The 23787-nt window shown below is 38.4% G+C and overlaps 2 protein-coding genes across 11 annotated transcripts in view; one reads left to right on the top strand and one right to left on the bottom strand.

The window, feature by feature from the left end:
- Nucleotides 1-4308, top strand: part of LOC106656213 (protein hu-li tai shao) — a 46657-nt gene extending 42349 nt beyond the window's left edge. For 4 of the 7 annotated variants that reach the window (XM_014376974.2, XM_014376971.2, XM_014376973.2 and 1 more), the window contains 2 exons: nucleotides 1003-1070; nucleotides 1531-1574. In XM_014376974.2, coding sequence (XP_014232460.1) covers nucleotides 1003-1070; nucleotides 1531-1561 — 99 coding nt within the window. In that variant the 3' untranslated portion in view covers nucleotides 1562-1574. Of the gene's footprint in view, nucleotides 1-1002; nucleotides 1071-1530; nucleotides 1679-2262 lie in introns of those variants that run through there. The other 3 variants (XM_014376976.2, XM_014376977.2, XM_014376978.2) reach the window with 1 other exon arrangement.
- Nucleotides 4309-8908: 4600 nt separating this feature from the next.
- Nucleotides 8909-23787, bottom strand: part of LOC106656179 (protein Fe65 homolog) — a 60344-nt gene continuing 45465 nt past the window's right edge. For 2 of the 4 annotated variants that reach the window (XR_001339475.2, XR_001339477.2), the window contains 10 exons: nucleotides 12621-12865; nucleotides 12428-12543; nucleotides 12202-12317; nucleotides 11834-12032; nucleotides 11616-11743; nucleotides 11214-11219; nucleotides 10824-11077; nucleotides 10043-10449; nucleotides 9459-9968; nucleotides 8909-9144 (listed from right to left, as the gene is read on the bottom strand). Coding sequence is in view for 1 of the 4 variants with exons in the window: in XM_014376892.2 (XP_014232378.1) it covers nucleotides 9759-9968; nucleotides 10043-10449; nucleotides 10824-11077; nucleotides 11214-11219; nucleotides 11616-11743; nucleotides 11834-12032; nucleotides 12202-12317; nucleotides 12428-12543; nucleotides 12621-12865 (1681 nt within the window). In the remaining 3 variants the exon portion in view is untranslated. The remainder of the gene's footprint in view (nucleotides 9145-9458; nucleotides 9969-10042; nucleotides 10450-10823; nucleotides 11078-11213; nucleotides 11220-11615; nucleotides 11744-11833; nucleotides 12033-12201; nucleotides 12318-12427; nucleotides 12544-12620; nucleotides 12866-23787) is intronic. The other 2 variants (XM_014376892.2, XR_001339476.2) reach the window with 2 other exon arrangements.

The following is a 23787-nucleotide window of genomic DNA, read 5'->3' on the forward strand; positions in this document are numbered from 1 at the left end:
TATCGTACGACTCATTTCATTGATTACGAGATTCTAGATTTAAAAAAAAGAAAAATTAAGCATTGCTGATAATTACCCGTGATCAAGAAGATAATGTGATTATCAAGATTTACTCGTCCTAATAGATATAGGATTTAACTAATTTTAACGTATAGACATTCAATCAAAGAAACTTGTGCTGTGACCTAGTCATAAGTAAATCATATAGAAGTATAGGGGCGCTTTATGTTACTTCACATATCACGCGAGAATGAATACTCGAACTAATTATCATTAAAAAAATTTAGGTATCGCATGTCATTGTTTTAGCTATAATCCATTTGTTGATGTTAATTTCCATAAGTTTATTTCATTGAATGACGAATGATTTTTGTATGTTGTATGATTGTAATATTTCCCCCATATAACATGTGTTGGTTACTATTAATAAAGAAAATATTATTTTCATGACGCATTAAACATTATTTTCATTTATACACATTATAAACATATTGATAACAAACTTACTCAAAAACACAGTATTCAAATCAATAATTATTTTTCCTACATTTATTATATTCAATTTAAAATAAGTTTGTATATAAAATTATGCATTAGTCTCTTTTACATTTATTTTTAGATTATAAAATGCTTTTACGTAAACATACAGCAAGCTTACAACTATTTTCTATTTGGTCTTATATGCTGTTTATTCGCTTGAAGTTTTTTCCTACCTTGGTTTTGTATAAGAGAAAAAACTGCCATTATATCTTCATTCTTGGTGTCAAAATTTCACTAAGCATGTCTAACACAAATTATCTCGAGTAACCATTTAAACCATACCGAAGAATCCTGCACTAATAGGTAAGCCTGGTTTCATTAATCTATCCAAAAATACTCATCGACACGAAATCCCAGCGCATTACAAAATCCAGCATTATACACAACATCTAATTCTCGCACACGTACGTATTGTGAAGATAGCCGATGAGTTTTTCTAACAATGCCGATATCGTGTTTCAGGGGAAGCGACGCATAATGGCGATCACTCGGATGCGCATCATAGCACCTTTTCGCAAAGCAGTAAAGAGGTATACCAAGATTACGATGATAATAATTATTTTGAGTCAAATATATACTTGAAAATTTATGCATACATTGCTTTATATTATTCGATGCAAAATTTAGTCCAGCTCGTTGAAATTAATCTTTGTTTTTTTTTAAGTTGAATGAATCAAAAATTTTTAAATGAACAAGTATCAAAAGATTAAATTTAATTTAATTATTATATAATGATTTAATTTGATCGAATTCGAATGTATAAAATGCTTATGAGCTTTGATGCTGGTATGCTTGCATGAAATATCAAAATTATTCTTTAAAACGGCATGAATCAGCAAACAAAGATAAAATGACGAATTCGCATCTTTGTAAGCCTTGAATGCAATGTTTGTTGATCCAAGTCAAAATGAAAGAGAAAGCAGCGCAAAAATTGTGCATGTGCATGAAAAAAGAGGCTCATGGAATTTCTTTGCATCCTTCCATCTTAAGGGCGGCTCGATGTCCCAAGACGTCAGCGTAAGCGAGGAGTCACCCAAAAAAGAGAAGAAGAAGAAGAAGGGTTTACGAACACCGTCGTTCCTGAAAAAGAAGAAGGAGAAGAAGAAGCCAGTCGAGGCGTAGGTAGTTTACCTATAAGGTGCGTATATCATGCAAATCTTTTGAATTTTTTTAAGACGAACTCGAAAAAGGGACACGTATACACACACACGAGTCAAAGATGAGTGGTGGACAGACCGATCAATTTTGTATCAATATTCTACTTTTATAAAAATTTGCTTCATAAACACAGATTAGTTTGATTACATAGATAGAGGCTGAGTACAGAGTAGTGCAGAGTGGACCGACATTTATTGTTAAAAAAAAATCATTATAATTGATTCATCTCAGTCCGCTCTTGATAGATTTCACTTTGATATTTAACTTTTAAATACATTTATTTAGAATAGAAAAAAACATAATATGCTACATGCTGTAACTAAATCGCAGAAATATATACTATAATAGTGCGCTTATAGAAATTTTCAAAAGATAAATTTGCAGTATATATTTATCATGAATTACATTTTTCAACGAACTTATTGAAAAAAATGTCAACACGAAAATCATTTCATACAAACTCATGAATTATTATGTTCAAACTTACAGTGAAATAATTATAATACTTGAAATGAACTTGAATCGAAAATGAAGATGCTAATTACTGTATTTCTGTAATTTCAGACACTGCCATTAAGAAGGAGAGTTTATTATAAGTAAAGAAGAAAAATAATCATCAGCAGCTGGAAAGCCAAACGTTAATCTTGAAAAAATCTGAGGGAAAAAATTATACACAACTTTTCAAGGAGCCTCCCACAAATGAAACACTTACATTAAGGCGTGTGCATTGCGTGACAATTTTTATTTCCGAAACTCAAGACTGCCACACTTCACAGCCATTGCGATTTCTAAACATTTTCATCGTCTTTTTAAAATATCGCTTTGCCCTCCGTAAATAGATTATATAAAAAAAAGTGCATTGAAAGTAACTGCATTATTTGCTCCATTACAAGCATAATCGCATCAATAATGTAGTTGACTTTAAAGTTAAACACGAACTGCATGTTGTTGTAGTTTTTAGAGATGGGAAAGATCGTTTCCCTCCCGTAAGGTTCGTCGCGGCTCTTTTTTCTCTTAAAAACAAAAAAAACTAAAACGGCCTACGAGAATGGATGAAAATAAATAAGTTCCAGCAGATGCTCAGATTTGCCGTTCGGCATCTTACTATAAAAAGAAAATTCTATACATGTAATGTTGTCGATCCCGCGTGCGACGATTACTCTGCGGCCAGTTCCCACGAACGAAACGACTTTTTTTAAAATAGCAGATTATAATATATGAATTGTGAAAGAAAGAAAAAAATGAAATAACTGAAAGATATGAGAATATTTGAAACATTGACAGATATTATAAAAAGAAAATAAAAATTTTAAGAATTGCATGGGACAAAGTAAAGTTACGCTATATGTGTTATGTCGGATAAACTGCACTGTCGTAGATTGACTGTAAGTTTTATTCGGCTTATTCGACTTTTTGAATGCTTATATTATATATGCTTGCATATTGATAGTGTGAAGCGCTTTTAATGCGAATTTGATCTTCGGTAAACAAAAATAAAATGTAACTCAACGTCTACTGTCTTTGATCACTTGAGCTCTTCCTTGTCTTGTCGCGAGAGTGAAGCAGAGAATATAGAGATATTTATGATTAAAAAGAGTCCGACAGATTGATCGCAGCGAATTTTATTTTAATTATACAAGGCGAAGAGATGATGTTTGAGTGAGAGTATATAGTGAGAGAAAAACAAAGGTGGAAATGCCGAGGATATAGCGCCCTCGATAATTTTTCAATGTTCGTTTGTTAATGGTATATTTTTATTCTTTATTGTCCTGTCGATTGGCTTTTATTGATATATCAATGATATAGTAGCGTAAGAAAAGACTTGAAAATAGTCAAAAAAAGTGTGAATGAACGATGTAAACGTTTCTTTGTACAGAGAAAATAATAATGAAGTAAATGATTTTTATAGAGTATAAGTGCGCGGGTGGGAGTACTGCTCTTCCTTCTTTTGAAAAATAAACGAAGGTAGATATATATATGGGTTAATTTGCTGCGAGTGCCTTTTCGTTTTACTTTTTTAACGTGATTTATATATTGACAAATGTATTCGATTTTAATTGTTTTTTTTCCTTGTTTTATTGATGGTTCTCACCAATTGTATTATACGAAAATGAATTATGTACGGTCGTTGATAATTGTGTTTTATATGAGTCATTTACGAATAATAATTTTTGTCAATCTTTTATTTGTATAATTGCTCATGTAGAAGGCACATACTTTGTTGGTGGAAAGGCACTTGGTATGCAGTCAATTTTTTCTACATTTGCAAGCAAAAGTTGCATGAAAATAAAAACAAAAAACAAATTAACGACGTGTGTATAAAAAGATCGTAATGAAAGTTGACGTATAAAAAAAGAAAAGTAAATTAATGAATCTATGCATATTTGCGAAGAAAGATGCATAAAAAAATTAAATATGTAAAATCGTCAACACTGAAAAAAAAAGAAAGATTATATAATTGTTCGCGGAACACGAAGAGAAATGAAATAAATCCCAATTGAGGAAACTATCATATTAACGATAATGATTGTATAATTGAGCGATATGATAATTGCAGTTTTATCATTGTAATAGTTAATATATAGAAATATATTATAATAATGAAATTAATATTATATAAAATATAAGGATAAAGTACTTTATTCGACGATCCTACTCGTTATATCACTTTTCACATTTTAACTATATGAAGAATAAAAAAAACGTAATTATATCGCTTCGTGTAAAACCGAAAGATACCGAAGATTCAGCAAAAAAGAAAAATACTTGCGTAAGGAAGAAAAAAATTATTACAATAAATTGTTAGTAAAGTACTTTATTGAATAAAAATATAATGAATTTGCTTTTACTACTCGTCTCAATTTATTCTTTCGCTTTCTGCCCCCTTTTTTGAATGTTTTTGTTTTTCCTACTTGCGAACTTCATGGGCAGCACGTGGTTCTTGGGCCTCAGATTGAATACCGGCTGGAAGTCCGCGCCGAACGGCACACAGCTGTAGGGGGCGTTGTCCTTCTGGGAACTGAATCGCTCAGGATCGAATTTGATGGGGTCGGGGCTGATGTCGGGGTCGCGGTGCAACTGCGCGATCTCGACGCTGACGCGCACGCCCCGCGGGATCTCGTGGCCGTTGATCACGACGTCCTCCTTGAGCTACCGGTCGATGGTTGTGTTGCAACCACCGCAGGAACGAGGCGTAGGTCGCCACGATCCAATCGTGCAAGTTATAAAAGAAATTGAACATCTTCGCTGCTGTTCTGATCAATTACGACTGACGGACTGGACTCGAGAGAGCCTCTGTACTGTACTATTGTTTACAAAAAGAAAGGTGATGGGAAAATGTAAGTGGGATGAATATTGACAGGCAGACACACACGAGAATAGAAAAGAAACAAATAGACTTTTATTCACAAGAGGCAGGTGTAAGTTATACATAATATAATCCACGTTGTTTACAATCATCGGCCAACTTGCTATTACATGAGCGTGTATACAGTTTATTAATATTATCGAGCGTTCGTTCGCAGCATCCTTTTCTTTATTTTTCTTTACCCGTACATAATGTAATCGTCGCACGAATACCACAAAAATCGGTTTCTCGCTTCATTTTATCTCGCTCCCTTATCCTTTTCTTTCAGCGCATCGCTCGTTAAAACGTGCCTGCTTTTGTTTTCATCCTTTTTTATATTCATTTTAACAGCGATGAGTAATAATAATATCTTTATTCGGTTACAATAGCCTCTACACGGTCGGTATTGTGGAAAAAAAACAATCGTTCGATATCTTTTAGTCATCGAGTAGCGTAATAATAATAATTAATATCGAAGCGCCCCACCGTAAATTTTGCCTCTGTGTGGTTCGTCTATGTTTTTTCTTCTTTTTTTTTTGCCACTATTTTTGCAAAGCACAGAGTCTCGTTATTACGTTACTTTTTTCAATGTGATATTTATCTTCTATTTTTTAATCAACGATCAACCAAAGAAACATTCGTATACAAAATCGATCGTAAATTTTAAAAGATATGGACAGTTCGTCGTCGCTCGTTTTTTTTTGTTATTGTATATTATTCAAAGATTACACTTTGTTTTTGTATTTCAAGCATTCAACGTTTTTTGTGCAGAACAATTGTTTTTTTTTTGTTGCTATTGTTTATCAGCTTTGTTTTATACATTTTTGTATCATCATTTTTTTTCAGATAGATTACGTTTACAATTATCATGTCACATTGAATATCAGTAGTTGACTATTAATAAGCTACATTTTTAGTGTTTTCAAGGCTCATTCCCTTTTATTTTTCATCTGAGACGATTATTATATTGTATGATTTTAATGGACGCTGAAGAAAACACTTTTATCATTATTATTTTTTTTTCTTTTAAATTCTATCTATGCACTTACGAGCCTGTAGAAAATTTGTTTCCGGTGATTGAATTAACACAGGTAATGTTTTTATTTTTTACTTTTAAATAAAACGTAGATTTGTATAGAATAGTGTGTGTTTTGTTTTGTATGGTGCGTTTTTCACTGCAATTTTTGCATTTAATATATACGTCTTATCTCCATCCTTAAAATTATTCGCGCGAAAAATCACACGTGCGACCGATCAAAGACGAATGACTTTTTTTTACAAATTAAAATTTCGGTCGATCTACGTTTATTTTCAGTTTTTCGTTTCAGTTTTTCCCTCTTCGTCAGTTTATGTTTTTTATAAAAATCCTTTTTTACGCAGTTATCGTCGTATCGATCGTTTCTCAAAGGAGCTGAATTGCAAGTTTCGTATAAAATTAACATAAAAAATGTTTGTACTTACGACTTTAATGTTTTTTGTTTGCTTTTCTTTCTTTTTTTGCAATGAAAATTTTAACGATATAACATTTGTAATGACGTAATTATTATATATATAATTTTTTTAGAGCGCTTACATTAAATTTTCACTCGTCAGCCGAGCAATAATTCATATATATTTTTAATATATAATTCTCCGCAGCTATTTGAAGCAGCCATTGAAACGATAAATTATTTTATTTTATTTTTTTTTTATTCTCTCGCCCGCAAATATTGTACTCGAGGTATCCTTAAAGACATAAGCTTGCACTATTGCAAATGGGTTTGTGAGTGTGTATAGAGGAATGAAATTCTGTATAATCCGTTGCGACAAATGCACGTGGCGCATTGCATATTACATATATTTTTTTCGTATAATATTTATATTCATATAATCATCAGAAGCTCACATTGACAACGCGTATTTATAGGTTTAACACGATTTATAGTGTTGCGTGTATTATGTCGAGTAAACGTGTATGTGCTTGAATATACAAAGTGTCGGTGTGTGAGTCGATGCGTCTAAGTTTTTTTTCGCATGATCGAGTCAAGTGCAGTACGCAGAATGGTAACGTCACTTTGCCTTCTTTCTATTTTTAATGTACTACTTATCGCATCGTTTTTGAAAATTCATTCTTTTTTTTTTGCTTGCTGCTGAGAACAGTAACCAAACGAGTTCTATAATTTCGTACGCATTTTAATTTTTATATAGAAGCTTGCGGTATACACGGGGCTGTTTATTTACAAAAATCGGAGAGTAGTCGCGGAGGGAGGAAAGCACAATTGTTTCGCAGTTTTTCATTTTTACAATCGCCAAGTCAATTTTCTCTCTTTAAAGCAACTCTTTTTTATTTAGAATTTACTTATACGGACACGTGTGACTGATTTTTGCATTGAATCGCATTGAGTTTTAACTACATAGATTGAAATTCTTATCGCAAATCATTTTCTATATTATTAGCCAAACATCGTGTAACGCATTCGTTCGAGTGTAAAATCAAAAATCGCTTCATCTATCACAGGTAATTCAGGATTCGATCATTCCAGCCAGGCAGTAAACTTGAAACTATCACGTTTCTCACTCGTTTCTTTCTTTCTTGTTTTTGTTTTCTCATACACCCACACACATACGCTCGCTACTGCATAATCAATCTTATCGTATATTATACTGCACATACAAATGTTTTTTTGGTGTGACTTTGGACTTGTCGACAAAGTGTGTGCTGCAGATAGAGATAGATACATCAATAGTAGCATTACAGACTCAGAATGAAAAACTCAACTTAACGTCGTGAATCAAGCATCGTTACGTATAATAGGTACAAAGGGAATAAAACGAATAAACACATTGATTAGCACACGTAAATTACGATAATTCATTTTCTACTGCAACATTTTTTTTCTTTCTTTCCATGATCCACTCATACTTTTAATCCGCATAAAAAATAAACTCCCTTCCCTCGAAATCAGCTAACTTCCCTTTGCTATAATCCATCTATTATAATATATTTTATTACCTACAGTGCATCAATCTTTTTCATCATTATCATTACTTTTTTTTCGCTAAAAATTTTGCATCTATTCTTTTTGTCGTCGTCGTAGCGTGTTTGTTACATAGACAATAATATAATTATAATATAATATTTTTATATATCTCACATTAATGCGCGCGCTCGCTTGGGTGTACACGTCAAAGATTCGTCTAAATTATGTACAGAAATATTTTCTCTCACTTTTGTCGCCTTTGCGTACAAGCCTTTTTTGTTTGTTTTTTTTTTATTTTTTTCTCTTTCGATTACCACAAATATCTATCGCGAATCCTCGCGAGGAGTAAAAACGCACACACGCTCTCTTTTTCACGCTCACTCGTTCGAGGATTTTTAATTCACCCGAAAAAAAACGCAATTGTAACATTTTCCTATTTTTTTCATTAACACTTAAAGTCTAGCTTTTTAAAATTCACTCGCTCCACTGTAAAAAGTCAGGGAGGAGACACGCGCACACGGATCGAGAGGCAGAGCACGGCCAACAGAGAGACAGCAGTGTATATCCCTATACAGCAGTTTACATAATTGAATGCGTCTAGAAAAAAAATAAAAAAACAGAAGGACTTAGATCTTTGAAAATTGTCTCTTGCTCCGTTTCTCTCTCTCTCTCTCTCTCTTTCTCTCCCTCTGTGCCGTGTCTCCACTTCACATTATAATATATCGCACGGATGCTAGCAGCAAAAAGACCAGTTTGGTATATGTATATTGTAACTGCGTGTCTCCGTGTCCGTCTGTAAAAGTGTGTGTATGTGTTGTCGTCTTCTCTCTTGCGAAATGCAAAACGTGCACGTCGTAACTATTTTCCTTTTTTTTTCTTCTTATTTTCTCTCTCTCTCTCTCTCTTTTATTTTATTTATTCTTTTTCCTAAGAACGACTGCTCTCCCAGCGGGCCGCCACGAGTTGCAGGCGCCTCGTCGTCGTGTCGAGGGTGGGCGAGAGTAGCGATTTCAGCGAGGCACTCGGTGGTGACGCTGCTCCGCCTTCTCCTCCTCCACCGATGTATTTTACGGTCATGGGTGACTGCAAATGCCTGTGGCGTATGACCTCGCGCTCGGCAGTTACCAGCGGCCAAAGTTCCTGCGTGAATAATGCACGAAAATTAGTCGCGTTTCACTCGACAGCGTGACAATCGTATTTTTTCTTTTTGTTAAGATTCATAAAGAAAAAGTAATTCATTTATCATTGAACTTGAAATTCGACCGAGCTCCTATTGCTACTTATGAATGTTATACTTGCTGATAAATGCGTTTATGACGTATGATTCATAAAATGAAAAATAACAAAAGCTCGAAGATACCCGCGCTCGCATGATATTTTATTTAAAAGTGAAAAGAAAAAAAAACCAAATGGACGATTTTTTCGATGGCGTGGATGTGATGTGTGTGTCTAACCTATCGTAAGCTCGCAACGATCCGTCTGCCAGTTCTCATGGATGGCGCGGTCTCGACGCCGTGGTTCATCATCATGGACAACGAGGAGGAGCGCCGCTGGATCAAGCGCTCCGCCGCGCAGGCGAAAGAAGTAGCACAAGTAGTAGCAGCAGCAGCAGCAGTAGTGGTAGAAGTAGCAGTGGTAGCGGTGGTAGCGGTAGAAGAAGAAGAAGCGGCACGAGCGGCGGCGGCGGCGACGCAGCTCTTTAAAGTCATCAAAGCTTGCTTTGTTCTACACACCTGCAGCGTTAGAGCTTCGTCTCAGGACTCGTTGCTCGCCGACAGCTTCTCGTTCGTCGTCGTCGTAGTCGTGGTCGTGCTGTTGCTGTTTTTACGCCCGGTCAGATTGCCGACGAGCGACTTGAGGGTGGCCAGGCTCAAGCCGCGCGCCGTCTGGGGCGTGCTGCCGGCGCTCGCGCTCTGACTGCGAAAGCCCGCCGGGTGGGCGTCCAGGCATTTCTGGTACCTCAGCTGGTCGAGGCAACACGGCGTTAGAGAGAGAGATTTTTTAAACTTTAATATATGATAACTTTTATAAAGTGTACCTTGCAAGCAGCCTCGATCGTTTTGCAGAGGCTGCCGCTGCTCGGCTCGCAGTTGAACACGTGCGCGATGAACAGATCCTGGGCCGTGTGCATGATGAAGGCGCACTGCTTGGCGTTCTGGCCGATGCCCAGAAACGACAGGTATCTCACTCGGCACTCGGCTATGAGCTTGTCGCCGCCGCTGCCGCTGCCGTCGCTCGCCGCCGCCGGCGCCAGTATGGATATCATGCTCGGCGCCACGGCGACGTTGACGTCGCGCCACTGCGACTGGGGCTGGCTCTGGACCAGCTGGTCGATGGCGTCGTTGAGCACGTCCATGCCCGTCGCCTGGGCCACCTGCATCGAGCCGAGATACTGGGCGCGCAGGATCTTCTTCGGCTCCTCCATGGGCGTCGGGAAGGATTGCACTGCGTAGGCGCGCGGCAGAGAGAGAAAAATTGTCGAGAGTCAGTGATTGTATGCGGAATGAAACGATCCCTTGGTGGAAATGCTCAAATAAATGTTTTTTGGACGTAAGAGGGTCAAGACATTTTATTGTCATGGAACTGTCCAAGTTTTTTCTATTCAATAACTATTTTTGAACTTTGCCCAGAATATGATCGTGAAACCTCAGTAAACTCGTGCTTTGACTTATAAGAATATTTTTACTTCGTCACTTGCAGATTTACAGATATAAAGGTACTCGCCATCTAGTGGCGGAGATTCGAATCATTTTTCGTTCGTCAGGCCACGATCATTAATCAGCATTTCTACCAGGGGAGCATAGCACAATATGTATTACCAAGTGGCGCCGGTCCGTTGCGATGATGGAAGCGCCTGTGCTCGGTGGGCAGATTCGTGGGCCTCGCCGCCAGACCGGCGCGGCCGTGCACGTCCACGGGCCTGGCCAGATTCTGATGGAGCGAGCGCTCGATCATGATCTTCTTGCAGATGTCGCGCAGCGTGTTGGCTATCGTGCGCGCCGGTATGTCGCAGCGGAACACGTGGCACATGTGCTTGCGCGTCGTGCGGTCGCGCGCCACGTAAGCGAAGTCCCTATATTCAAAAAAAGGGAAGGAAAATTGGATTAATGTTTTATCTTTGTAGAAAAATTAGATTCATTTTTCGTTCGAAGATGATACACTCGAATGAATTATATTATAGATACGACGCAGGGTTTAGCTCAAATTACCTTTCGCTGTGGATGTTCATGTGTGTTTGTGTGTGATGCGGTGGAATGAACGAGAGAGAGATAGAGAGAGATTCACACAGCAGCCATTCGGTGAGATCGAGATAAAAGCGGAGGCGAGGCGAGAGATGAAAAGAAAGGATTATACATCGATTAATATAGAAGTGACTCGAGTGAACTCATTTTCCATACCATATGATATTCGCAAAAGTGACAATTAAAAAAAAGAAGAGTATCCATTAGGCCATTGTTCGAGAGAGATCTGGCTAATAATTTCGTTAAATTAAAGGCCCAGACGACCGACCGGACGCGCTTATTTATATCAATGGCACTCTTCGTTTTATTAAATGGCTTATTAAATTAAACGTGCGCATTAAATTAATAGAAGCTCGATCATAAATTTACCGTCCGTGATCTCGTCCGACGCCCCAGACGCGCAGCGTGTGAATCGGCTGCGTGTTCAGCACCGTCAGATTCTCCGGATCGATGAGCTTCAGCGCGCCCTCGTCCAAGTCCATGAACAAGTCCTTACCCTGCGCAACGTGCGTAACGTTTGATATTGTTATTATTATTATTATTATTATTATTATTTTTTGTAAAAAGAAGAAGATGAGATAACTCACGTCGCCCCATCGTCCCACGACGTCGAGCAGATCGTTCCTGCCCAGCGACAGATCGACGATGCACTTGTTGACGGCCTTGCTGCTGCGCTCCGGGGTGAGGTCCTCCTCGGCGATCTCCGTCCAGCCGAGCGAGCGCACCGCGAATCTGATCGGCTTGTTTCTGTCCTCGGAGTCGGCGCGCGCCGGATAGCTTCTTCGTCTGAAAACGCGAGATGCGTAAAACGACGAGGTTTATTTTCGAATTTTATACGAAGATATATAGTGAAAGAGGAAAAAGTGGAAAGGTATAAGGGATGCATCAAGGAGAGGCGAGAGAAATACATTATACGTGTGTGCGATATAAAAACGTCGTTGAATAATGCACTCACTTTAGGGCGAGCTCCTCCTTGCGCTTGTTCTCGAGCTCCTGGTCCAGAGCCGAGCTCGTGTTGCTGCGCGTCACCGTGCCAAAGTGGCTCCCAGACAGCGCGTTAAAGTTGCATATCTGCGCGAACGAGAGATTGTTATTCATTTTTTTTTACCTTTTCTTTCTCCGACAATTTATTCTTCGGGTCATAAATTCCAGATTACGCGTTCAAGTACTGTTACACTTACGCTGTCGGAATCCTTGATGAAGCTTCGGCGCACCTCGATCTTCGAGAAGTGCACGTCCGGCGCCTCGCGCTGAATCGTGCCGCTCTTGATGTGCCAATAGTACGGGCCCTCTTTGTCTGCATCGAACGATACGTTGTTTTTTTTTTTTTTTTGTACACTCCTCCGCGTTTAATTTTATTTTCTCTATACTCACCCTCGTGCTTCTCCCATCCCAGGGGCAGATTCACCTCCTTGTTCTCCGAGTCGGCGTTGTTGCCCTCGTCGTTCTCCTTGTCCAGCTGCTTGTCGTTGTTCTGGCGCTGGCTTATCTGCAGCTTGTCTTTGGGGTGTCGCCGCTTCACCGGCACGCCCGCGTAAATGTCGTTGTTGACGCCTTCCACGTGCGGCATACCGCCCATGTCTGTCGTCGCGATTATGCTGTCGGCCTTCTCGCAGTAACTGCAACGAGACAAGGGGTTTAATTTAATTTTGGATAGCAGCTCCTATGTATAGGGGTAGTAAATAGCTAGCTGACAAAGATAAAAAAAAAAAGAAGAAACTATAGTACGCTTTTAAAATTCACACAGCGCGACACTCGCACACAAGTATTACACCTATATGTACGAGGCTTTTTTTGCCTCGAAACTTTATTAATATCGTTGTACGTTCGAAGTGCCCAGCGCGAGTTTCGACACGAAAGAATCGAGTTAATGTCATGTACCGCGAGGGACGGCGTATATAAAGTACGCGCGTTAAATTTCCAGTAGTCAAGTTCAACCTCTGGTCCGACACATTCACTCCTCGGTATACCTGCATTTATATACGTAGTATATATAATAACAAGGACTACGCCGAATGGTAATATCGCAAGAATTACATCGAAAGCTCGATAAAATAGAAATAAACATGAAATACACGAGTATATAATGTACGACGTATATAGCGCGTATATTAATTACACGTCATTGAAATCTCAGCTTCCCCCTACACGCCAGTCATTGTAATGTAAACGAATCGACGAATTTATACGTATACACGAGTGTGTGTGTGTTTGTGAGATCTGTGCGAGCTTTCGCGAGCTTTACATTATACATATTGCCACGCGTCGTCGCGCTGATTCGAAAACGAGTCTGTATAGAAATTTTGTCCGTGATTCTCGTTCGCTGATTGCACAATGTGTGTGTGTGTGTATGAATAGCGAAAACGACGCGCAGTCGAGTCAACATACGGATCGAGGCCGTCTCATCCGTGTGCGCCCTGCAGCTCGATCTGCGCGTATTATACATACACACTAGATTATCTCTTACGGTCGAAAGGGCGCAGAGTCAACAGAGTGGAGTCGCCGATCGAGTTTTGTTTATGCCCGTCTTCGTTGCGTTTGCCTTCGATTAATTCGGAGCGTGAATCGCCAAATTTATTCATCGCCACGAGTAAATCTACCCTCCTTACTTTATTATATATTTATTACCAGTATACAAAGCAACAAAGAAGCGCAACGAAATTACGATACGGCACATGTAAGTATCGACGAAGATAGCAAACAAAGAGAAAAAAAATAACAACAAAAAAAGCTCAAATGATCGATTTTTAATGATGATGACGATGATGATGATGATGATGGAAAACTCATGCGTACTTAGTGTCGCGAGAAGCGGCTTCCTGAACTCGCTTGGATCCTGAGGAGGAGGACGACGACGAGGACGAGTTACTACTAAGACTGCTCCGAGGATTCCCGTTGAGGGTATCGTCGCTCAAGCTCGACTCGGCGAAGCTTTTGGCCCGATCGGCTCTGGCGTACCTGCGTATCATTCATATGTATCCACGCGATATTTATTTGTATGGAAATTGAAACCAAAAAAATTATTAAAAAAAAAAAGCAGTATAGTCTGTAGTCGGCAGTCTTGTCGTAAAAAAAGTAACCGTGAGTATATCGTCCTCGGGATTCAAGCACACACACGCGTATACTAGTTAAATCGCTTACGTTTACCGAGGCGACCGGCACGATATCGTATACAGCCGCTGGGGGCGGAGGAAGAGTCGCTCGAGGTGCGATCTATGTAATACGATGTAACGCGCGAACTTCGAGAGTTGACAAGTTCGCGCGCGCCCGGCTGCTTTATATATAAATGTGATTAAGGGATTAGGGTGGCGGGCCTTCGAGACACGCCGTCCTGGGCGCTTGCTAAACTCGATCCGTGCACTGTATACAGTGTGTGTAGCTTGTACAAACTGTCGCACCTCGACAAGCACTGAGATCTTCGCTTACATAATATATAGAACGTGTAATCGATACCTTGCATTGTAACGAAGCAGAAATGACTCGCGTTGACCTCTACGTTTTAATATTATGCGAGCGTGAAAAAAAAAATTTCGCATAAAGCTATTTTCGATTTGATAGCGTTATCTGAAAGTACTCAAGCACGTATAAATATCGGTAGAGAGATAGATGCGATTGGATTTCTTTTTTTTTCATACAACGAACGTCGCGTACTTGTTGCATTAGAATTTATTAATATTCAACAGGTTCGAATGCGTATACGTATACACGCACGCGCGTGTCTATAAATGCATAGATGTTTTCGCGCGACGTTGTATGGAAATGGACCAACAGGTGTAATATATGCTGGCAGGCCCCGCGCGCGCGCGACGATGTATCGCTTGTACACAATATGCGTAAACCGACTAGCCGGTTACACCGACGTTAATTATGCCGAGCGTAGCCAAGTCGTATTACCTGATGTTTAAACGGAAATTTAGAATGTAAAAAAGTGCTCGAAAACCCATATGGGTTTTAGCATATGCTTGCGCTTGATAATAAATCTGTATACGACGAGAACAAATAGTAGTAGCGTTGAAATTGAAAATTCATTGAAATTTTTATGAAAACTTGTTTAGACTTATACAACTAATTTTACATTGCCACTTGCGGATTTACAAATAAAGGTACTCGCCATCTAGTGGAGGAGATTTGAAGTGGTATTGTTGTATAAAGTGGTTGAAAATTCGTCTACACAATTTGAAATAGATAATTCAACATTTTCAGATCCTTTGAAATTCGCTTCATATAATCGCAACAGAGAATTCCCTAAAATCAAGGTAACTAACTTTAGGTAATGCGTTATGAAATAATTTTTTTGGACGATACATATCATGGATACGCATTCAACTATGCTACAAAATTTCTTCTTTGTCGACATTGACGACTTAAATCAGTCAAATTTCAGTGATAGTTCAAGAATAAAATTAATTATAATTTAGAAAACTTGGGCTGTGATGTATTATATGTTAGTATAAGAACAATTATAACTTTGTTTTGTGTATAGCTAATGCTCCAAGAGCTCTTCGAAGTCTTTTTGTTATACAAACAAAATAAATAAAAAAATTTCATTTGTTAACTTACTTTGATTTAGATTTTTCTTTGTTTGAATTGCCTACTAAGAATGTTTTAATACTCAAAGCAGGTTTTGGTAAATTAATCATAAAAAATAATGTAATCTAGTTCAATTAAAAAAATTATTTTAAATGACAATCTAAATTCGAAATGTAGAAAATTAAATTGAAGTGGAAGTAGTTTTTTCCTTCGCGTATATAAATCTACTTTCGCATAAAAGAATTTAAATGAATGTGATTTTGAAGCAAGTTCGAAAATTTCACGTTCTTTCAAAACGAATCATAAAAAAATCATTAAATTTAATTCAAATTCGATGCTTCTAAATGATGATTTAGTTAAGTTTAGTTTAGTAGATTGGTGTAGTTCAACGTTCTACCGCTAGATGTTTTTAATTATGCTAAAGGAAAACCAAAAGTGGTTGAATGAACAGATGCGTATTATAGTGAGTAGGTTGTATTACTTGTCAGCAATGTAACGGTGGATTTGTTGCAAAATGATTCGTTCATATTCAATTTGATGTTTTTTGATCTTTCAAGCAAAATTTCTCCTCGTACACTTGAACAAGGTGCGACAAATCACGTTTCACGTTTCCTACATAATGCTATCTGCCTCTTTTTTTTTGTTAAAACAAACGAAGCTTTATATCCGATAATCGTGATCAGTCAATCGATTACAAAAGTTTAGTCACGTATCGTATTGAATCGCTTTTACACACACGGACACGACTGTTCTTCTTTTCGGGAGGACTTTTAATTGCACCCGAGCTTTTATTTCATTGTGTTAAACATTATTAAACTCACCGAAGCTTCGTTCTTTAGCTCTTCGCTGTTCGATCGAAATTGCGGAAGTGAAAAGGCCCGAAGACAAATTGTTTTTTAAGTACCCTGCCCTGTATAATGGGCTATAAGAGAGAGAGGGAGAGAGGTTTAAACTATATAACGACTCGGGGGACACACAATTTTGAGACAAGTTTAATCCTGGGCGCAAGCTCGAGAGCTAATTATTAGGTGCGAGCCCGTGAAAACGTCGTCGATCCGAGTAAGTGACTTTCTTGTCCTATACATACTTAATGGTGTAATTATTGTTTCTTCATAATGTCTCAGATATTGTTCAAAAGAAACGCATCGGTTATTTTTATAGCGTCAAAGCAACTAAAGGATTTTCCCGCGCAAATTAGATAAGAATCTTCCTCGACTCATCGATTTCGCATTCGCGCAGCCGAGCGCCCGCATATTCGATTCACTAAATGGCTCTCATAATTCACTCGTCGAATCGTGCAAATGCACCCATCCAATAACAATTTGCATCCGATCTAATTATCATTGGTCTTATCGCGTATACGTATATTATAAAATAAATAGCCTTGCAAACGTGGCGCCTCCCATGCATTACATATTATTCACAGCCTCGTGCCGCGTGTGTACATTCTATACACACACAGTTTTGCGCGCAATAACCTAATGGCTCGCGCGATCTTTATTGCCTCGAAATATCGAGATGGGGCGCAAAAAAAGGTATAAGAGCTCTGCCGAACGATCGCTCATATACGCGGGAAGTTGCCTGGAAACGAGATATCGTCTTGCTACAGGAACAATTATGACTTTTTCGCTTTGCTCTGCTCTGCTACGGAGGATAGAAAAAAAAAAGCGCGTGATTAACTCTCGGTACGACGGGCGTGAGTCGATGCACGAAAAACGCGAAAACCGAGAGAAACGAAGAGAGACGCACAGAAACAAAATAAAAATGGAACGAAGCGTACATATACGAATCGAAGATTCAGTTCCGATGCATCGCATGTGCGAGCAGTGAAATATAACTCTATAACGTGTGTATGTAAAAACTCGAAGGTGTGTGTGTGTGTGTAAGCTCGCGCATGCAGTACACAGTGCAGCAGCAGTAACAGCAGCAGCAGTAGTACAGCACGAGCAGGAGAGAAAGTTGGCAGCTGATCGATATACAACGGAGCGCGCGCAGTACTCGCCTCTCGCTTCTCTCTCTCTCTCTCTCTCTCGCTCTTATTCTCTCTTTCTCTCGATGCGCGAGCTCGAGTCCACACCATGTATATATATGTGTGTAGCTTTCGTTTTATAATGTCACCCTCTCGTCCCTCCCACCCCCTCTTTTTTTCAAAGCTTTTCTTTGTATTGTATTACAGGCAAACAATGCCGTGTAAAGACCTATCGAGTCTCGTACGCCTCTGCCCATGCCTATGTGACTCCTATATTATTGCTCGCGGAGCTCGTATGTGCGGATATTTGCCATATACCCATTTTTCTCTCGGTGTAACGCGGTGCACGTTTTTTTTCGTTGTAATTTAGGATGGCTCGAGTCTTTGACGGCGGGAAAAAGTTTTCTGAATTTTTTGGGGATGAATTTGGTCGATTTTTAGTGTTGAATGTAATCGAAACTTTTTTCTAAAGTTATCTAAGGCTGTAATACACAGCATCGAAAATGATGGAAAGGCAAAATTATGGTAAAATACTAACTTGCAAGCAAGCGGTGTGACTTAGTTATATCATTGTACTCGACCAACCAATGCAATTGTTGCATCATGACAGCCATTAATTTTATGTTCAATATACTGCCCTTTTATCCAAAGCTCCACACGAACAATGGCTTGATGGCTAATGAAAATTTCAAATAAAGGGTCATTTAAAATGACCATTATTGTAATTAATTGGCTTGCTTTTGGCCATTTTTCTGTTGCAATAATGGTAGTATGGCGCGCTTAAAATGACCTTAAAATCGCAATTCAACTGTTTAAAAAATATATACAAGTTTTTACCCGTGATAAATACGAAAATTCCACTTTCAGTTTCTGCCACTAGATGGCGAGTACCTTTATATCTATAAATCTGCGAGTGGGAAAGTAAAAATAATTATATAAGTCTAAGCACAGTTTCACGCAAAATTTAACATCCACAATTTTTTTAATTCAAAGTAACTCTTTCAATATAATGTAGAAAATTAATATTAAAAATTGAAAGTGTTTAAATGGTTATCTGCGCAATTCAAATTTTATTAGTTTCAAAAAGATCATTAAATAGCAAATAACAACGTGATGCGTTACACGACCATAAATTGTTGGAAGATTTTATGCCAAAGAAACTTTTCCATTGGTCAAAAACTATCTTGAAAATGTTGGGCATTTCTACCAGGATATTCGATGAAAAAATTGTATTTATTGCATCATGGAAACTTTGTTATATTTAACTATTACATGATAAAAAAATGTGTGAAAGGAGAAATTTTTTTCCAAAATATTCAATTATCTGTACTTTCAGGTCATCATATTAAAGTAAGACTTTAATCTTGACCGCGAAAAAACAAAATATTTTTAAATGTTCATGAAATATTTTATGAGTCGTTTATTACTTCATGTGGTTGTTTTTAATGTTGCACGATTTTGAATTTGACATGATTGCATTATACAAGTATAAGTAAAAAAATGATTTTAGTTCGAAAAACAGTATGAATAATAGTTTTTAAATTAAAAATGTTCGCTCCATTTTTTATCGTGTTATTAGTAGTCCATTCATCATTGGCAAGCTATTTCAGTAGGTAACATTTTTCCCATAAAAAATAACATCATCTTGAAATTCGTGGTTGTGTAAGTACTTGAAATTTCGCAGGTTGTTACACCGAAGTAAGAAAAGGTTCAAGCAAAGATGGTACTGTTAAACACGGAATAAATTTAGAAGTTACCTACGCGAGAGATAATTTATTAATCTATCCTCACCCACTCACCAAATATGTCAATGTGCTTAATGATCAGTTAAAAATAACGGTCAAAGGTTAGCAATTTAAATTCCGAATAATGATTATTATATTGTCAAAATAACTTTTACAATTTTTATTTAGGTGATGAAGCTTCCGAAACTCCGAGTAAATCACAGTTCTCAGCAGTCATCGAAGGTTACGCTACCCTTAATGTATACGCATGAAAGAATTTTTCATTGATTTTTTTGAATAGATAACTATAATGCTAATTTTTAACGTTTATTTTAGCCGGATAAAACTCTCAGAGATTGTCACTTGAATATAAAAACTCTAGCGATGCTCGATGTTCTAGATGATAAATCATTTAAAATGTTAAAACCCTGTATAGAAATGACATTTTGTGAACAGCAGGACAAAGTCACTGATGAAGATTACCTACGGGCTAGTTTACAAAAACATAATTTTGGAGGCGATGCCGCTACAATTATTGAAATTTTGAAAAGAAATAGGGACGCTGCTGCCAGTTTTGAAAATAGAAATGATACTCAGGTATATTATCGAATGTTACATTTACTTTTTAGTAATATATACCTAGTGATTTTTTGCAGAGCACGTTGAATTTAATATTTGACCAAACGCTAACTGCCATTATTCATGGTCTAACGGCAAAAAGAAATGGGATATTAACTTTACCGGATGTATCTATAAATAAAAATGGTGTAATGCAACAGAAATTTGAACTAACCAATGGTACTCTAGAGTAAGACAACTCATCATTATATTTCTGTTTAACTCTAAAAAATACTATCTCGGGCAGTGAAAAAAAAAAAATGTCGTAGCTCACATGTAAAGTAAGTGGACTTAGACATCTTTTTTTACTTCCAGAGCTACATGTCGAATTTTTCCTGCTACCCCAGCCTAAAATCAATTTCATTTGTTAAAGAGTAATACGTTTTCAGAGGTTTAAAAGATATTCATCGATTGAATGAGGTGTCTATATCACACAATGGAGTTCTTTTTACTGTCAATTTTAAAATCATAATACCCTACATCCACTTGAAATATGGAAAACTTTTGGTAATAATCACCTTTTTTTCTTTAATAACTAATTATTTTCGGTACTTAAATGATTTAAACAATTTTTTTTCTAGTACAAAGCTGGAATGATTCCCGTAGTCTCAAATTCGCTTCACGCCGATGCCAAAAATATAGTCGTAGGAATAAAAATGGCCCTCGATTATTCCAAGAGCCCTTGTGAAGCAGCGCTAAATCTCACGGAATTCAACGTCGAATTTATCAAGCTCAAAAGTTCCGAGAACATCGACAGCTATATCAGAACGACGATTATCAATTTTGTCTTGGAAAACTTCAAAGACAATTTTTTGGGTATCATAAGAGCTCAAATCGAGTCATTGTTCACGTCGGTCAGTCAGTTGGTGGTTTGCGATATCAAAATGGACGTGGACATGAAACCACTCATAATCAACGAGAATGTTGATTCGACCACGCCGTCGGCAGATTAGTTGGCAACATTCGTACTATTTATATTAAAACAATCGATTCAACTTTAATATCTTAAACAGTAATAACTTGTATGTACGTGCACATCTTCTTTTTTTTTTTATTCCAGTAAAATATAATTCGATTCGACAAATTTTTGGCTCTACTAGCAGATTGTGCAGTCTGCCAGACACCGACACGATTATGAAAAAAAAAAAAAAAAAAAATGATAAAAACTGCGTTTAATCTGCAGCGCAATCGCGCGAAAAAACTTGCTCCTTAAAAACAGACAAAAAAAAAGGGAAAGAGAAAACGGGAGAAGAAAAAGCTCCGCAGGTAAAAACGAGTACAGGAGCTTTATGAATTACACACGCACGGACACACACACATACGCTCGCGAAAAAATTTGCTCGACTCTCGTGAGCGCACCCCTTTCCGAATGAACTTGGCCGATTTTATGCTACGAGTCTCGCGAGCTTGCAAGCGGGTATGCGAGGTAGTTTTGTTCCTAGCCCTCCCCCGCCCGAAACCTTTTTTTGCCCGACAGGGCTCGCGTTCTTTTCTTTCTTTTAGTTCTTTTCGTTCATACACAGCACACTTTTTACGGTATATGTATTTTTTTATATACGTATACGTATGTATGCCGAGACTTCTGTCGTATTCCTTTTGTTTCCGGCAAATAGTGGAAAATTTCATCCGTGCGAGCTCGAGCAAAGGCGCGTGTAAAAAGCAACGACCGACTGCCGAGAAGTAGTAGTTTAACGTCACGTGATAATCGTCGTATAGGTTTGCTGAAAAAAAAAATCGATCGACATTTATTATACATCGAGATGATAATTTATAGGCCTGCAGAAAAAAAACGTGGACTCGATTATTCTTCGATAGCACAAACACACAGAAAAACACGTGTCACGCTGTTTTTCCATCGCAATTTTTTATCGAGTTCGATCGACGTTTCAATCACACGTGCAAATTATAATCTAAATGTATGCACGTCGACCTGCTCACGAGTCGCGGCAACGAAACAAAAACGGGGAAAAAAAAAAAAAGAAAGGCGCACGGGGGCGAATATAACGAAGGGAAAAAGAAGAAGTAACAGCAGCGGCGCTCCTGCGGGGAGAGCGAAGCATGGAAATGGAGTGCCGCGCGCGTCCAGTTTATAATGGAAAACTGAGAGCGAGCCAACAAAAAAAAAAAAAAAAAAAAGAACGAAAAGAGAATAGAAAAGAGGATGGAGATAGATCTGCGCGACGCCGACAAAAAGCTATAAAGGAATTTCCAATAGCGTGAAATTTATCGATTGCGCTGCTTCTGCCGTGCTGTACGCGGCGCTACCACTGCTGCTGCTGCATTACGTGCTGTGCTTGCGTCGCTGTCGTTGTCTGCTAAAAAAAAAAAAAAGCTCGACGCGCGTAATTTCTCACGAGCTCGTGTGTGAGTTTTCTCTCTCTTTCTCTCTCTCTCTTCGTGGCGCGCGAGGCGAAATAATGTGGCACGTGTCAGGCTGCATTACCGAAACCCCTACACATTCGCACACATTTACGTGATATGTGACTTTCGTGTGTAGCTGCCGCCGCCGCCGCCGCCGCGTCTGAAAAATAGACCTGTCGAGTCGCGTCCCGTACGAATGGCCCTAAAACCTTCATTCTAATTCGGCTAATCGGTTCGTTTTTTTCTCTCTCTCTCCGGCTTTTCGTTAACTGTCGTGTAGATCGTCGTCGTTGGGGTCGCAGCCGCTGATAAATTTCATTCGAGAGTCGGCGCAGAAAAGAGATCGGCGTATATACGTACATAACGACGTGAGATCCGGTTAATTTTTACATTTATCGCTCGCACGAACTCGATAAATGAGAAATCGAACGCGGGCGAAAAAAAAGACTCTCGAGGAAAGTCTGGAATAAAAAAGGAACGTCTCGATCGAGGTAATCTTAGGTTTTGGGGATTGAATTCTCATTTATGATAAGCCTCTATTCGACGATGATGCGAAGTATAGTGGGGGAGCGGCACGCTCTCATTCTAATCTGAATATTCCAATGCGTATTATACTCGATTGAACTTTTGAAGCTCGTTCGAGATCCTCGCGCGCGCAACTGCTTTCCATGCAAACGAGTTTGATTAGTTGGTTATGCATATATAAAGGATTAAAGGCCGGTCTGCGAAGAGCTGCGGCAGCGCAGCTGTATACACGCGATCGGCGCTTGGAAAACTCTCGAATCATTGCTGCGCCGAGAGAAAAATAGTTTTCGTACAAACTTTGCTCCGCACGAATTAATTTCAACGTATTAATTTGAAATTTTCTTCGTTTCCCGAGAATTCCTATGCGGAGTTGGACGAAAGTTCGTGTAGGGTCGAGATTTTTGATTATTGTAACTTAACCGAGCTTTCGGCCGTGCACCAAAAACAATTCGATTTAATTTCGTTTTTTTAAACGAGCGTCGTTCGGTATTATAATAGCGTATCGTTCACATTGACTGCGCGTTTATGATATATCGTCGACGGCGCCTCGTATCGGCTACATCGCTAACCACTTATCCCATTCATTACTATACCCGAGTTATATACGGATCGCTATTTCACGAGACGGCACCGCCGCATTTTCATGCCGAGCATATCGAAGAATCGTCGTAATACTCGTTTCTCTATAAACCGCAAGCTCAAAAAAAAAAGCACAAGCATAAAAATGCTTCCGCCACTCGTACGTATAAATACTCGAAAAAAAAAAGACGCGAGATAGACAGAAGAATAGGCTCGTCGTCGTCGTCACAATAAT

This window comes from Trichogramma pretiosum, unplaced genomic scaffold, assembly GCF_000599845.2.
Source record: "Trichogramma pretiosum strain Unisexual culture from Peru unplaced genomic scaffold, Tpre_2.0 scaffold40, whole genome shotgun sequence".
NCBI classification, from domain to species: domain Eukaryota; kingdom Metazoa; phylum Arthropoda; class Insecta; order Hymenoptera; family Trichogrammatidae; genus Trichogramma; species Trichogramma pretiosum.